Source organism: Sorex araneus, chromosome 4 (genome assembly GCF_027595985.1).
Source record: "Sorex araneus isolate mSorAra2 chromosome 4, mSorAra2.pri, whole genome shotgun sequence".
NCBI lineage: Eukaryota > Metazoa > Chordata > Mammalia > Eulipotyphla > Soricidae > Sorex > Sorex araneus.
In genome coordinates, this window is record NC_073305.1 from 9,455,674 (window position 1) to 9,468,840 (window position 13,167).

General features: G+C 60.6%; 1 protein-coding gene across 2 annotated transcripts in view; it reads left to right on the forward strand.

Annotated features, from left to right (window-relative positions):
- Positions 1 to 7,536: 7,536 nt before the first annotated feature.
- Positions 7,537 to 13,167, forward strand: part of GRIP2 (glutamate receptor interacting protein 2) — a 66,685-nt gene continuing 61,054 nt past the window's right edge. For both annotated transcript variants that reach the window (XM_055134352.1, XM_055134355.1), the window contains exon 1: positions 7,537 to 7,672. In XM_055134352.1, coding sequence (XP_054990327.1) covers positions 7,618 to 7,672 — 55 coding nt within the window. In that variant the 5' untranslated portion in view covers positions 7,537 to 7,617. The remainder of the gene's footprint in view (positions 7,673 to 13,167) is intronic.

Sequence of the window (13,167 nt, forward strand, 5' to 3'; positions counted from 1 at the left end):
CAGGAGTCACCCCTGAGCATCACTGGGTGTGTTCCCTCCCCCCCAAAAAAAACCCATAAAACAAATAAAAAGTGTGTTTGGGGGAAGTTGAGCAGAGAGATAGTACAGTGGCTAGGATGCTCTTTTGCATGCTGCCAACCTGGCTTTGATTCCTGGCACCCCACATGGTCGCCTGAGCACTGAGGCAGGAGTGCGCCCCGAGAACCACTGAGTGGGACTCAACACAAGCCAAATTAAACCGGATTTTTTTAATTGGATGCCAGATACTGTGCGTGAGAAACTGGAGGGGTTGCCCTCCTCCTGGGTAGACTTAACCCTTTCTCTGACAGCTGGGCAGACCGTCTCCAGCTCAGCCCCAAGTCTCAAGGGCAAACTCCTTGAGTCTTGGTCTTCCTGTGACTCCCCTCCCGGGCCCTCAGACTCCAGCCATCCCCGGGTCCCGGCTTAGAACCTGGATGACCCCCACGTCTTCTTTCTCTGCCGGGCTCTGGTTTCTAAGCGGCTTTGCTGACTCAGCACTCCTGTGGCTTTCCCACGCCCCGTGCAGCGGGTACAGGCCGAGGGGCGGGTCTCACGAAGCATCCCTCCCTGCGAGGTGCTCACTCCCACCTCCCGAATGCCGGGGCGGCCTCCTGCGCATGCGCAGCTCATGGACACCCCCCCCTCCCTGGCCTGTGAGCGTTCCCCTCTAACCGTCTTTGGAGGCAGAAAACCAGGATGGGGTTAAACTAACAAAAGAGCCATCGTGCAAATGTCAGGGGGTCAGCAGAGGAGGTGGTGGGGCCTCTCAGGAGTGGAAGCTGCCAAATGTCACAATTCTCTGCGGCCCCGCTCCGGGACCGGGATCTGGAGGAAGAGTCACCACTGGAGACCATTGGTGCCCCTTCAGGGCCTGAAAGGTAGTCCACGGGGCTGAGCACGTGCGGAAGGCTGGAGTTCCACCCCTGGCACCGTACCATCCCCCCAGGCACTGTGGGAACAGGCCCTGAGCACTGAGCTGGGTGTCGCCTCTGCGCATATTCAGGTGTAACTCAAAACAACAGCAACAACAGACTAAAGTGCCCCCCGCCACGGGCCGGAGTGATAGTACAGCGGGAGGGCCCCTGCCTTGCACACGGCCGACCCCACCATCCCCGAGAGTCCCCGAGCCCCGCCAGGAGTGATCCCTGAGCGGCCGAGGAGTAAGCCCTGAGCACTGCTGCGTATGGCCCCCAACAAAACTGAGCAGCTGCCGTGGAGCCCGGGACCCTGGGTTCCCCAGGAGCGAGACGGACAGAGACACGACTCAACAGTGCAAAAGCAGAGGAGTCTGATCCCAGTAGCCGGGGGTCTGCTATCGCACCCCCAGCGTGGCCTCTTGGTAGCGACCCCGACTTCAGGCCGCAAGCGGTTTCGATAGGGTTTGACGACACAGGCGGTACATGCCTGACTGTTCCAGAAAGAAATCTCAGCAGCAAACAAAGGTGTTTTGGCGAGCGTCTAGGGGAACAGTGGCCAGGCAACAGTTAAACCATAGTTTCCACTAGCAGTTTACTGCTATATATGTTACTCATCCTTTGAGGTCACAAGAGGTCCTTTCTGGGTATTGTGAGAATTGATTGGCTGGGCCGGGGAACCGTCCCAGGTGGGTGCAGGTCGGCCAGTTACGGACTGTTTCGTTGCTGGGAAACTGAAACTGTTTTAGTTGCCGTCACTGAACCTGAGGCCTTGCTGATTTTGCTGATTTCTGCTGCCTGTCATGGCATCAGTTTTGCCCTGACGATACGTAGCCAGGGACCCTATCCAGAGTGCTCCGTGGGTTGGATAAGGCACCCCGAGGCCAGAGGAAGTGGAAGGACTCCCAGCGCCCGGCCCTTGAATGGTCTGGAAGACGATGGAGGTTGGCAGCCTTTGGTGCAGAGGAAGTTGAGCTGGGTTGTAGCTGGAAATGAACTGGGGGGAGGAGGAAGAGACACCCCCCAACCCCCGCCCTATCCCTAGCCCCAGGCTTGCAGGTTGGGGCTAAGAGACTGACCTCACGGCTGGGTCACGCTCAGTGAGACACAGAGAGGTTCAGGGACCTGCCTGAGGCCGCACAGCACATCCGCTGCCCGCCTGGGATAGAAGCTACAGAAAAGCCAGGGCCGGAGCTTAACTGGGCTGGGAGACTCTGTTCTTTCCAGTGCTCCGTGCTCTGTCCGGGAACTCTCTGGAGATATCGGGAACGAGCTCTTGGAACAAGAAGGACATATAAACAGGTAGAGGGGTCGGAGCGGTAGTACAGCGGGGAGGGTGCACGCCTCACACATAGCCAACCTGGGCTCAATGCCTGGCACCCTAGCTGGTCCCCTGAGCACGGCCTGGCGTGATCCCTGAGCGTAGAGCAGGACTGACCCCCCCAAATCAAAAGCAAACCAGATCAAAACAACCCCCCCAGGGGCCGGAGCGATAGCACAGCGGGTAGGGCGTTTGCCTTGCACGCGGCCGACCCGGGTTCGATCCCCGGCATCCCATATGGTCCCCTGAGCACCACCAGGAGTAATTCCTGAGTGCAAAGCCAGGAGTAACCCCTGAGCATCGCTGGGTGTGACCCAAAAGGCAAAAAAAAAAAAAAAAACAATAAAACCCATGTAGAGCTCTCCTTTCACATACTCGTAATCGGGGAGGCGGGACGGAGAGACCCGGCCAGTCCCAGACCTGGCGTGAGGGGGGCAGCGGGCGGGGCCGAGTGCAGGAGCTGCCCTGGGGCCCCGCAGAGGCCGAGGACCTCAGTGTGGACGAGGTGGGAGCGAGCGACAGTTTCCCGGGAGCATCTCCTCGGAGCAGGCATTAGCGTCCGTGGTCTCTCTAAACTCCGGGGTCTTCCACACCAGTTGGTGAAACAGTCTGGGACACACACCCCCCCCAGCCGTGCAGAGGTTGTTGTACCACACTTGGCTCACATATTAGCCACCAGAGGAAGCTGCTGGCGGGGAGAGAGGGACCGCAGAGCGGGGAGGGCGTCTGCCTGGCGTGCAGCCTACCAAGCTTCCATCCCCGTCACCCCAGGGCCCGCCGGAAGTAATCCCGGAGTGCAGAGTCAGGAGTCAGCCCTCCACACACACAAGCTGGTTTTTTGGTATTTTAGTCTAAATATGAAAAAGGAAAATAAGAGTCATGGTTCTTTCCTAAACCCCAGGATCCTGCTCAGGGTCCCCGGGTTGTACTTGCACCCAGACCCCTAGATGAGGTTCTGCTGGTACCCCTCCACCTACCTCCCAAAGCTGGCAGACGCCTAGGCTGTGCAGAGCCCAGAGACCAGAAGGTTCTAGAGCACCAGCCTAAGTACCTGGAACAGAACTGCCATGAAGAAGCAGCCAGAGCCTCTAGTCCCAGCCTTGTGAGTCTTCCCAGCTGAGACCCCAATGCAGCACTGTCTCACTGTCGTCCCGTTGCTCATCGATTTGCTCAAGCGGGCACCAGTAACGTCTCCGTGGTGAGATTTGTTGTGACTGTTTTTGGCATATTGAGTACGCCACGGGGAGCTTGCCAGGCTCTGCTGTGCGGGTGGGATACTCTCGATTGCTTGCCAGGCTCTCTGAGAGGGGCAGAGGAATCGAACCTGGGTCAGCCACGTGCAACGCAAATGCCCTACCCGCTGTGCTATCGCTCCAGTCCATCACCTCCGATTTTTAAATGTTCAGGGCCAGAGAGATAGAGATAGAGATAGTGCAGAGAGTAAGGCATTCGCCTTGTACAAGTCCATCTGGGTTCTATCCTACGCACCCCCATTGGTTCCCTGAACCCCACCAGGAGTGATGCCTGAAGCTCAGTCACCCATCAGCCCTGAGCACTGCCAGGTGTGGCCAAAAAAAATAATAATAATAGGGGGGCTGGAGAGATAGCACAGCCGGTAGGGCGTTTGCCTTGCACGCGACCAACCCGGGTTCGATTCCCAGCATCCCATAGGGTCCCCCGAGCACCGCCAGGAGTAATTCCTGAGTGCAAAGCCAGGAGTAACCCCTGAGCATTGCTGGGTGTGACCCAAAAAGCAATAACAATAATAATAATAGTTCTTGGGGCTGGAGCAATAGTGCAGCGGGTAGGGCGTTTGCCTTGCACGCAGCCGACCCGGGTTCAAATCCCAGCATCCCATATGGTCCCCTGAGCACCGCCAGGAGTAATTCCTGAGTGCAGAGCCAGGAGTAACCCCTGTGCATCGCCGGATGTGACCCAATAAACAAAATAATAATAATAATAATAATAGTTCCAAATTGTCAAAAGTTACATCACAGTGCTTTTGCGAGAGATCTACGCTAGTGTCTGTTTGCTGATGGCGAGAAACCCAGAAAGGATTTCACACTCCTGCCGAAGGCTGGGGACGCTCAGTGTTGTGCACTCGCTAGCAGGCCCGGGTCCGAGGCGCCATCACAGCCTTCCCTCAGGCTCGCTGGGGGCACTGTCTCCTTCCAGCTTTTACTATTTGCTGGTGTTACAGGGTTTAAATGTCACCTGGAAGACTTGGTAGGCTACTGGGGGGAAATACCCACCCTGCAGTGTTCTCTGGGTGAGTTAAAGGGGATGGCGGCTTTGCTTTATACCATTTCACGGGTGACGCCCTCCTTCCGGAGATGGGCAAACCCAGGCTTGTGGCGCTAAGACACCCCTCCGGCACTAAGAGTCTCCTGACCCAGAGAATTCACGACCCAGTCAAATGACCGTTTGGCAGCCATAGCAACAGGCATCCGTCCCCTGCCTCTGCCTCGACAGACCTATTCCCCGCTCCTCCGCTGTCCACGTGGGCCTCCCGCCTCGTGGGTCGACACCCTCATCTCCTCCACCCACGATTTCTGCCAGGGCCTTGGTTTCTTGGCTGTGGAAAGCACAGATCTGGGTGCAGGGAGAATTTGGTGCCGGCAGGGATCTGTGGGCAGGAGGCACCCGGGGCAGGAGGGATCCGGGGCAGGAGGGATCCTGGTTCTGGCAGCCCGCTCCCTCCTGCTGGGCTCCATGTACTTCCTTGTCAGAAGTTCGCAGCCATTAGAAAGTTCTGGAGTCAGCACTCTGCAGATGCGGGCATGCGCGATCTCCCTCAGCCCCAGGGCCTGCGGGACTCACTGAGGTGATGAATAATTCAGGGTTTGCACAGAAGGGCACGCCGAGGCCCTGAGCAGTGCACGTCAGGGGAGAAGCAGGGTCCGGACGCGGCGGGCAGGGGGCTGCTGCGGGGGCGTGTGGCTGGGCTGGCTTTGGATGTCAGTTCTGTCACGACTCCCGGCTGGGTGACCCTGGGAAACACATTTAACCTCTCTGAGTCCCAGAGCCCCTATTCGGACAGCCTGACTGAACACTGAAGGCCTAAGAAGCTACTCCTTAAGGCCCTTACCTCGAATATGACTGACCCGGATTCTATTCCTGGCATCACATATGGTCCCACCAGAAGAGGACAGCGGGGAGGGCGCTTGTCTTGCACGTGGTCAACCCGGGTTCTATTCCCCAGCATCCCATAGGGTCCGTCGAGCACCATCAGGAAGTAATTCCTGAGTGCAGAGCCAGGAGGAACACCTGTGCATCGCCATAGCCAGGTGTGACCCAAAAAAGAAAAAAAAAAAATCCACCCGAGCACCACCAGAAATGATCCCTGAACACAGAGCCACGTGTGGTTCGCCCTCACCCCCACTTCCTCCTCGGGCTGGAGAGTAATGTGCTCTCCAGTAGGTGATGTGCTTGCCTTGTACACAGCTGATACTGGTTTGACCCCTGGTACAAACATATGGTACCCTAAGTACGGCTAGGAGTGAGTACAGAGCTAGGAGTGAGCCCTGAGCACTGCCAGATGTGAACCCCCCCAAAAACGCACAAAAAAAAAACACCCAAAGGAGGCCGTCCTGGCCTTCCAGAGGGGACTGTTCTAACGCAGAGTTTCGGCAAGTGCCCAGAGGGCCCAGAGGGTTTGGAGTCCACCCCACCGGGTCCTGTCAGGATGTTCTGACGGTCCCTACTTTGCAGCTAGGGACTTTGAGGCTCAGAGGGAGGAGGTTTGGGGTCTTAGGACACACGGCTGAAGAGTGACACCCCCAGGGCCGGGGGAGGGGCACAGGTGGAGAGAGCACGCCTGGCATGCACGAGACCTGGGTTCGATCCCTGGCAGCGCCACAACAAACGTGACAAACCCAGGTCGGAGGAGGCGCCCGTGTTCCTCGTGATGTCCAGGAGTCGCCCTGCAGCCCCCCTCGCTGCCCCTGCCGTGGGGCTCAGCGCCAGGGTCACGGCGAGGCAGCCTTCACCGAGGTAGGGACGCTTTTCTAATGTTTGTTTTTTTTTTTTAAAAAAATTGGCAGCCACACCCAGTAGTGCTTACTCCTGGCTCTGTGCTCAGGGATCATTCCTGGAGGTGCCAGGGATGGAACCGGGGTCAGCCACATGGAGGGCAGGTGCCTTAACCCCCATCCTAGCTCTCCAGACCCATGAAGCAGGACTGTTGCTCTGAACGCTTTATTTTTGGGTACACTTCCAGAGTTCAAAGTGCCAAAAGGCAGCAGCAGAGAGCCAGTGAAAGGGGGTCTCTCCCACCCAGGCTGGGGCACCTGTGTCCCTTGGGAGGCGACCGTTGTCCCAGGAGCTAATCTCTCCCGAGCCTGAGCTGGGGAGATGTGGACAACCAGCCTTCCTTTGTTGCTGAACAGGACGGACCCGCTGTTCCCCCTTCACCGTGTCTGAAACTGGGGACACAGGAAATGGACACGCCCTGCCCCCCCCCCCCCAGGGTTGGCCAGCCTTCTCCCTGGGCTCCACACGCCCTTCCCCCATCCCTATTACCCCTGGGACACAAACCTGACTTCTGGGCTAGGACACCCCACTCCACCCACCGCCCACAGCCTGTGGGTCCCTCAGAGCCTGAGAGCTGTGGGGGCTACAGACAGACAGACAGACAGACCCCCTCCCCCACCTGCCTCCAGCCTTTGCCAGTGCGCATTTGCAGGCTCTGCCTTCTCAGAGATGGGTTTGGCTCCCCTGCACAGTGCAAGTGGAGGGTCCCCACTAACGCCCCCACTAAGTGGTGGGAGGGGGGTTGTTCCTTGACCTTCCCCGGCCTGGTGCCAGGAGACACCCACCCACTCCTTCCTTCTCGGAGGGCACGGAGATGTTCACCTCTCCCTTCATCCGTTCATGCACACATGTACTCCATCAATTCATGGACTCATTCGTTCATTCATTCCCTCCTTCTCTCGTTCATTCATTCATCTCTCCCCGGAGTCCCTGATTCATCCACGCCTTCATTCATCCGCGGGGACCGGCATTTCGGGACGAGCAGTGGCGCGGCCCCGGGGGTGGGGGTGGTGTGGGGGGCCGGACGCGGGGCGCGCGGGGGGCCGCGGGGGGCCCGGGGGTCCCCCCCGCAGCCCGCCCCTCCGCGCTGCCCGCGCCGGCGCCCCGCCCCCGCGCCCCGGAAAGCGCGCGCGCCCGGGAGCTCGGCCGCGGGCGGGCGGGCGGGGAGCGCAGGGAGCGCCCGGCGGCCGCCCGAGCACCGCGACCCTCGGGGCCGCCCCTGCCCGCCGCGCCCGGGGCCCGCGGCCGAGCCCAGCGCTGCGCCGCGCGGGCGGGGGCGGGCCGGGCCGCGCTGGCCAGGCCGGGCCGGGCCGCAGGGCGGCCGCGGGGATGCGGGGCTGGCGGAGGAACCTGGCCATCTGCCTGCAGCGCCTGCCGGACGAAGGTAGGACGCGGCGGGCGCGGCGGGGCCCGGGGGCCGGGGGTCGCCGCGGGACACGCGGCGCGGGGCGCGGCGGGGCCCTGCGCGCGGGGGGGGGGGGAGCCGGCGGGGCGCGAGCGCGCGGGGCGCCGGGGGCCCAACTTTCCCGCGCCCCCCGACGCCGCCCCCGTCTCCCCCAGACTCTTCAGTTTCCCCGAAGTTGCGGCGGGGCCCGGGCCGGGCGGGGCGGGGGGCGCGCCGCGGGGTCCCCGCGTCCCAGGCCCGCGCGGTCCTGCCGCAGCGCTGCGGCGCGGCCCCCGCCCCGGCCTCTCCTGGGGGACCTGTTGGGCGCCCCGCGGGGGGCGCGGCGGGAGGGCGAGGGACCCGCGCCCCCGGCCCGGCGAAGTTCGGGTTCACTGCTGATCGGGATGGGTCGCGCCGTGAGGCTGGGGAGCGGGGTGGGCGTGTTGTGTGTGCGGCGGGGGGGGGAAGCGGGCCATCGGGGGGTCTGCTGAGTTGGGGGGCCCCATGAAACTGCACCCCGCCGTCCCGGCTGCCTCGGGGGGGCTCCCCTGCACCGCTGACCGTCCCCGGGGGGCCGCTCCTGTCCTCCCGCGTTACAGGTGAGGACACAGCCTCAGAGACGGGGATCCTCTGGCCAAGGTCACACAGCACAGACGGAGGAGGCAGAACTGGGGTGGCCCGCAAGGTTTCCATGGTGTATGTGGGGGTAGGGGGCACCTCCCTCCTCTCAGGGCCTGTCTCAAGGCTCCATTCCCAGGGCAGGTCAGAACACACCTCTCTGTGTGTGTGTGTGCATGTGAGGGTTCAGGGGACCCCTGTCCACCCCTTGGCGTCCCCAGGCTCCGCGAGCTGGAAAGGTGAGTGAGGGTCTCGCTGAGAAGCAGATCAGGCCTTACATGGGCCCCCAGACCCCCGCAGGCTGCCGTGGGGAGAGTGACCCCCCTCCCCCACTCAACTTGGGGCTGCAGAGGGCCCAGACCTCCTTGGGGGGTCCATCACACTGACCCCCGAGACCAGAGTCAGTGAAGGTGACATGCAAAGGGAGGTTCCGTGCCCCGCCCCCCAATTCAGAAACACAGGTTTGCTCTGTGACCTTGGACACCCCCCACTGCAGTCCCCCAGGCCCACTTCCTGTCCCTGTACAGGGAGGGTCTCTGCCCTGTGCTGCAGATTCCCAGGATGGGGAGCGGGGTTGGGCCCGAAGACCTCACAGCCGGGCCCGGCTCAGGAGCGGGACTGCCGTGTCCAGCGGGCAGGGGGCTGCTCTCTGTGCATGCCCGCACACGTGTGTGCTGGTGAGGTGTGTGTGTGTGTGTGTGTGTGTGTGCGTGTGTGGGGGGGGGTGCGTGCGTGTGGTGTGTGGAGGGTCCCCAGGGGTGCAGGAGGAGCACTGGCCCCTTCTCTGTCCCTGGTGGCAGGAGCGCCCCAGCCTCTGAGTGTGCCTTGGAAACCTTCCTGGAGGCTGACCCTCGAGCTCGGCGCTAAATCAGAGGGCGGCTGTTCAGCCACCCGTGCCGGAAATTGCCATTTTAAAAAGACACAATCCCCGGCTTTCTCTGGGCGGCAGGAAGATTGGTTCCTGTGGGCCGGGCCCCAGAGGAGCGGCTCTGACCATGGGGTCGGTTGGGTGAGACGCTGGTGGCAGGAGGTCAGCCACAGGGCGTGATGAGAGGGACGGGGCTAGAGAGAGGGGCGCGAACAAGCCAGCTCCCTGGCCCCCTGCATGACGTCACTTCCGGCCCCAGGGAGCGAGGGTGTGCTGGGACACCAGTCTCCTGTCCTGCCTCGGGCCCCTCCACTGGTCAGGGGGCCCCTGGCAGGCATGTCACTCTCTGAGTTTCAGGGTTCCTCCTCCGTAAAGGGGGAGCAGAGCGGGACTGGGGCCCAGGCATAGCAGGGAGGATGCTTGCCTTCCCTGTGGCTGACCCAGGCTTGGTCCCTGACACCCCATAGGGTCCCCCTGTGCGCTGCCAAGAGTAATTCCTGAGTACAAGGCTGGGAGTAACCCTGAGCATCACCTGGTGTTAGCCCAAAAGGGAAAAATAAAGTGTGGGAAAGGAAGAGGTGTGGGTGGCCTCTGAGAATCCGTGTCAGCCTGGTGCATCGTAGGCGTTCAGGAGGTGCTAACCCTGGGCCAGGAATGGGGCTCGGTGGCAGAGCACGTGCCGTGTATGTCGGGGGCCCTGGGTTCCATCCCTGGCACTGCAAAATAATAATAATAATAATAATAATAATAATAATAATAATCACTGTCACTGTCATCCTATTGTTCATCGATTTGTTCAAGCGGGCACCAGTAATATCTCTCAATGTGAGACTTACTGTTACTGTTTTTGGCATATCCAATACGCCACGGGTAGCTTGCCAGGCTCTGCCATGCAGGCGGGATACTCTCGGTAGCTTGCCGGGCTCTCCGAGAGGGGCGGAGGAATCGAACACGGGTCGGTGGCGTGAAAGGTGAATGCCCTACCGCTGTGCTATTGCTCCAGCCCAATAATAATAATAATAATAATAATAATAATAATAATAATAACTTAAAGGGGGCAGAGTAATAGTACAGCGGGTAGGGCGTTCGCCTTGCACGAGACTGCCCCAGGTTCAATCCCCAGCATCCCATACGGTGCCCCCAGCACCGGCAGGAATAACTCCTGAGTGCAGAGCCAGGTGTGGCCCAGAAACAAAACAAAATCTAAAGCACAAAATTGCAAAACCAAATCCTGCTCCCCACAGCCTGGTGGTCTCTGCACCCACTTCACCTTCAGGCGTGGGGAACTGATCTGTGCTGGGGGGGGGGGGGGTTAGAGGATAAGCCAAAGGACTGTCCTCGCTCTTGAGTTCGGAACCTCCAGTCACGTTGTCTGGGCCGTGGCTGCTTGACCCTGCACCCTGGCCTTGCTCCCTGAGGCCCTGGTGGCCGGCCCTGCACGCAGCACCGGTGGGTGGGCTGGCCTCTCGGTGCCTCCCAGGACCGGGACTCAGAGGCACAGCTCCGGGGGAGAGACTGGGGGCTGCCGGGACTCCAGCTCCAGGACCCCTCGGGGGTTGGAGATGTCTGTGTGACCTGTGTCCTAACGAACCCTGACGTGTGTGATTCTGCCACCCACATAAGAGTTTCCTCTCGCCACGCCGCTAAAGGCGCATGGCCCAGGGTGGTCTCAGAGCGGGCTCATCCTGTCCGGACCCCACCCCTACCCCTACACTCTTGCCGGCCTGTACAGGAGCTGAGGAATAAAAGCAGATTCTCTGCTTCGAGCCGGCCCCAGTGAGTCCTTCCGGAAACCAAAGTTCAGGGGCTTGAGGGCGACGAGTTGAGAGCAGCAGCAAAGTCCTCCCTGGATGCTGCACAGAGGACGGGCGGGGGGAGGCCAGGTCCCCCTACAGCGTCTTCCCGCGGAGTGGCCTGATTAATTCCCCTCCTTCTGCGAGACCTCATCCCTGCCTAATGGGCTTTGAGAACGTTAGCCGGGAGGGTCCGTGGAAGGCCTGGCCTGCGGCTCTCACTCGAGAGAGGGGCGGTGGGGAGGCGGTGAGGAGGGAAGGACTTGGCGTCCACTCGACTTCTCCCATTGATCCCTGATCGGCCGGGAACAAGACAAAGCCTCCCCCCCCTCCACCGCAGCCATTTAGGTTCCAGAGGGGCAGGCAGAGACCGAGCCCACGCACTGGCGGGGCGGGGATGCGTTTCTTGGAAACTAGAAAGCAGAGCAAGACCTCGGAGGGCACTTTTCACAGAGACGGTGTCTGCAGGGCTCACGCAGCCTCCTGGGAGCTGGCTTCCGGGCGGAGGCTAAAGTGCAAGGAGGCTGAGCTGTGCCAAGAGCAGGAGGAACTGCTGGGTGGGCAGAAGGGAACGTCAGGCGCCAGGAGGGACGGGCCCTGGGTCCTGGTCTCCGGAATGTGTGTGATGTGTCACGGGTCCGACTTGCTGGAGGCAGAGGGGGAGGAAGGGAAGGGGAGGCTGTGGCTGGAGGCTGTGTGGATTTCATGCCTCGACGGGGGCCCTTAGAGGTCTTGACCAAAGCACGGAGCTGGCTTCCAGGAGCAGCGGGGTTCGGGGCACTGGAGGTGGCAGCGGGGAGGGCACAGTCGGCAGAGGAATGGCAGGAGCGGAGGAACAAAAAGGTGGGAAGTGCCGGAGGTGTAAGAATCCCGGAGGAGCCGCAGTCGCGGAAACAGGAACCGCCGGAGCTGTCCCGGGTCCTGACAGATTCACGCAGCGTCTCTGCCGCTCTGGACGTTAGCGGAGCAAAGAGGGGTGTGTGTGTGTGTGTGTGTGTGTGTGTGTGTGTGTGTGTGTGTGTGTGTGTGTGTGTGTGTGTGTGTCCGTGGTACCCAGCTCGCTGATGTGTCCCTGTGCCAGTTACCTAGGCGACAGGGGGAAGACTGGAGGGTGGGAACTGATTGGCTACTCATTCCCGCTGCTCATCTCTCTGTCAAACTGCAGGCAGAGGTTACAGATGATCTGTGCGGGCACCGCCAAGTGCTGGGGGGAGCGATGGGGGTGCCCTGCCCCACGTCCTGTGCTTGTGTGTCTCTGTGCCTGCGTGTTTGTGTGTGCGTGTATCTGTGTGTCTGTGTGTGTGCCCGTGTCTGTGTCTGTGTGTGCATGTCCCCTGTGTCCTGGGTCTGTGTCTGTGTGCATGTCCCCTGTGTCCTGTGTGTGTCTGTGTGTGCATGTCCCCTGTGTCCTGGGTCTGTGTCTGTATGCATGTCCCCTGTGTCCTGTGTCTGTGTGTATGTGTGTGCATGTCCCCTGTGTCCTGTGTGTGTCTGTGTGTGCATGTCCCCTGTGTCCTGTGTCTGTGTATCTGTGTGTGTGCTTGTGTCTGTGTGTATGTGTGTGCCTGTGTCTGTGTATATGTGTGCATGTCCCCTGTGTCCTGTGTGTCTGTGTGTCTATGTGTGCCTGTGTCTTTGTGTATGTGTGTGCCTGTCCCCTGTGTCCTGTGTCTGTGTGTGCCTGTATCTGTGTGTGTGCATGTCCCCTGTGTCCTGTGTCTTTGTGTATGTGTGTGCGTGTCCCCTGTGTCCTGTGTCTGTGTGTCTGTGTGTGCCTGTGTCTGTGTGTATGTGTGTGCATGTCCCCTGTGTCCTGTGTCTGTGTGTGTGCCTGTATCTGTGTGTCTGCATGTCCCCTGTGTCCTGTGTCTGTGTGTCTGTGTGTCTGTGTGTATGTGTGTATATCCCCGTGTCCTGTGTCCTGTGTCTGTGTGTGCCCACATCCTATTTGCATGTATATGTTTATGTGCCCTTGTCCTGTGTCTGTGTGTATGTGTGCACATCCCTGTGTCCTGTGTCGGTGTGTCTGTGTGTGTGCCCACGTCCTGTGCCTGTGTGTGTATGTGCCCACGTCCTGTGTGGGTGCGTGTGCCTGTGTCTCTGTGTGTGTGCCCTCGTCGTGTGTCTGTGTGTACGTGCCTGTGTCTGTGCCTGTGTGGGTGCGTGTGCCCGTGTCTCTGTGTGTGTGCCCTCGTCCTGTGTCTGTGTGTACGTGC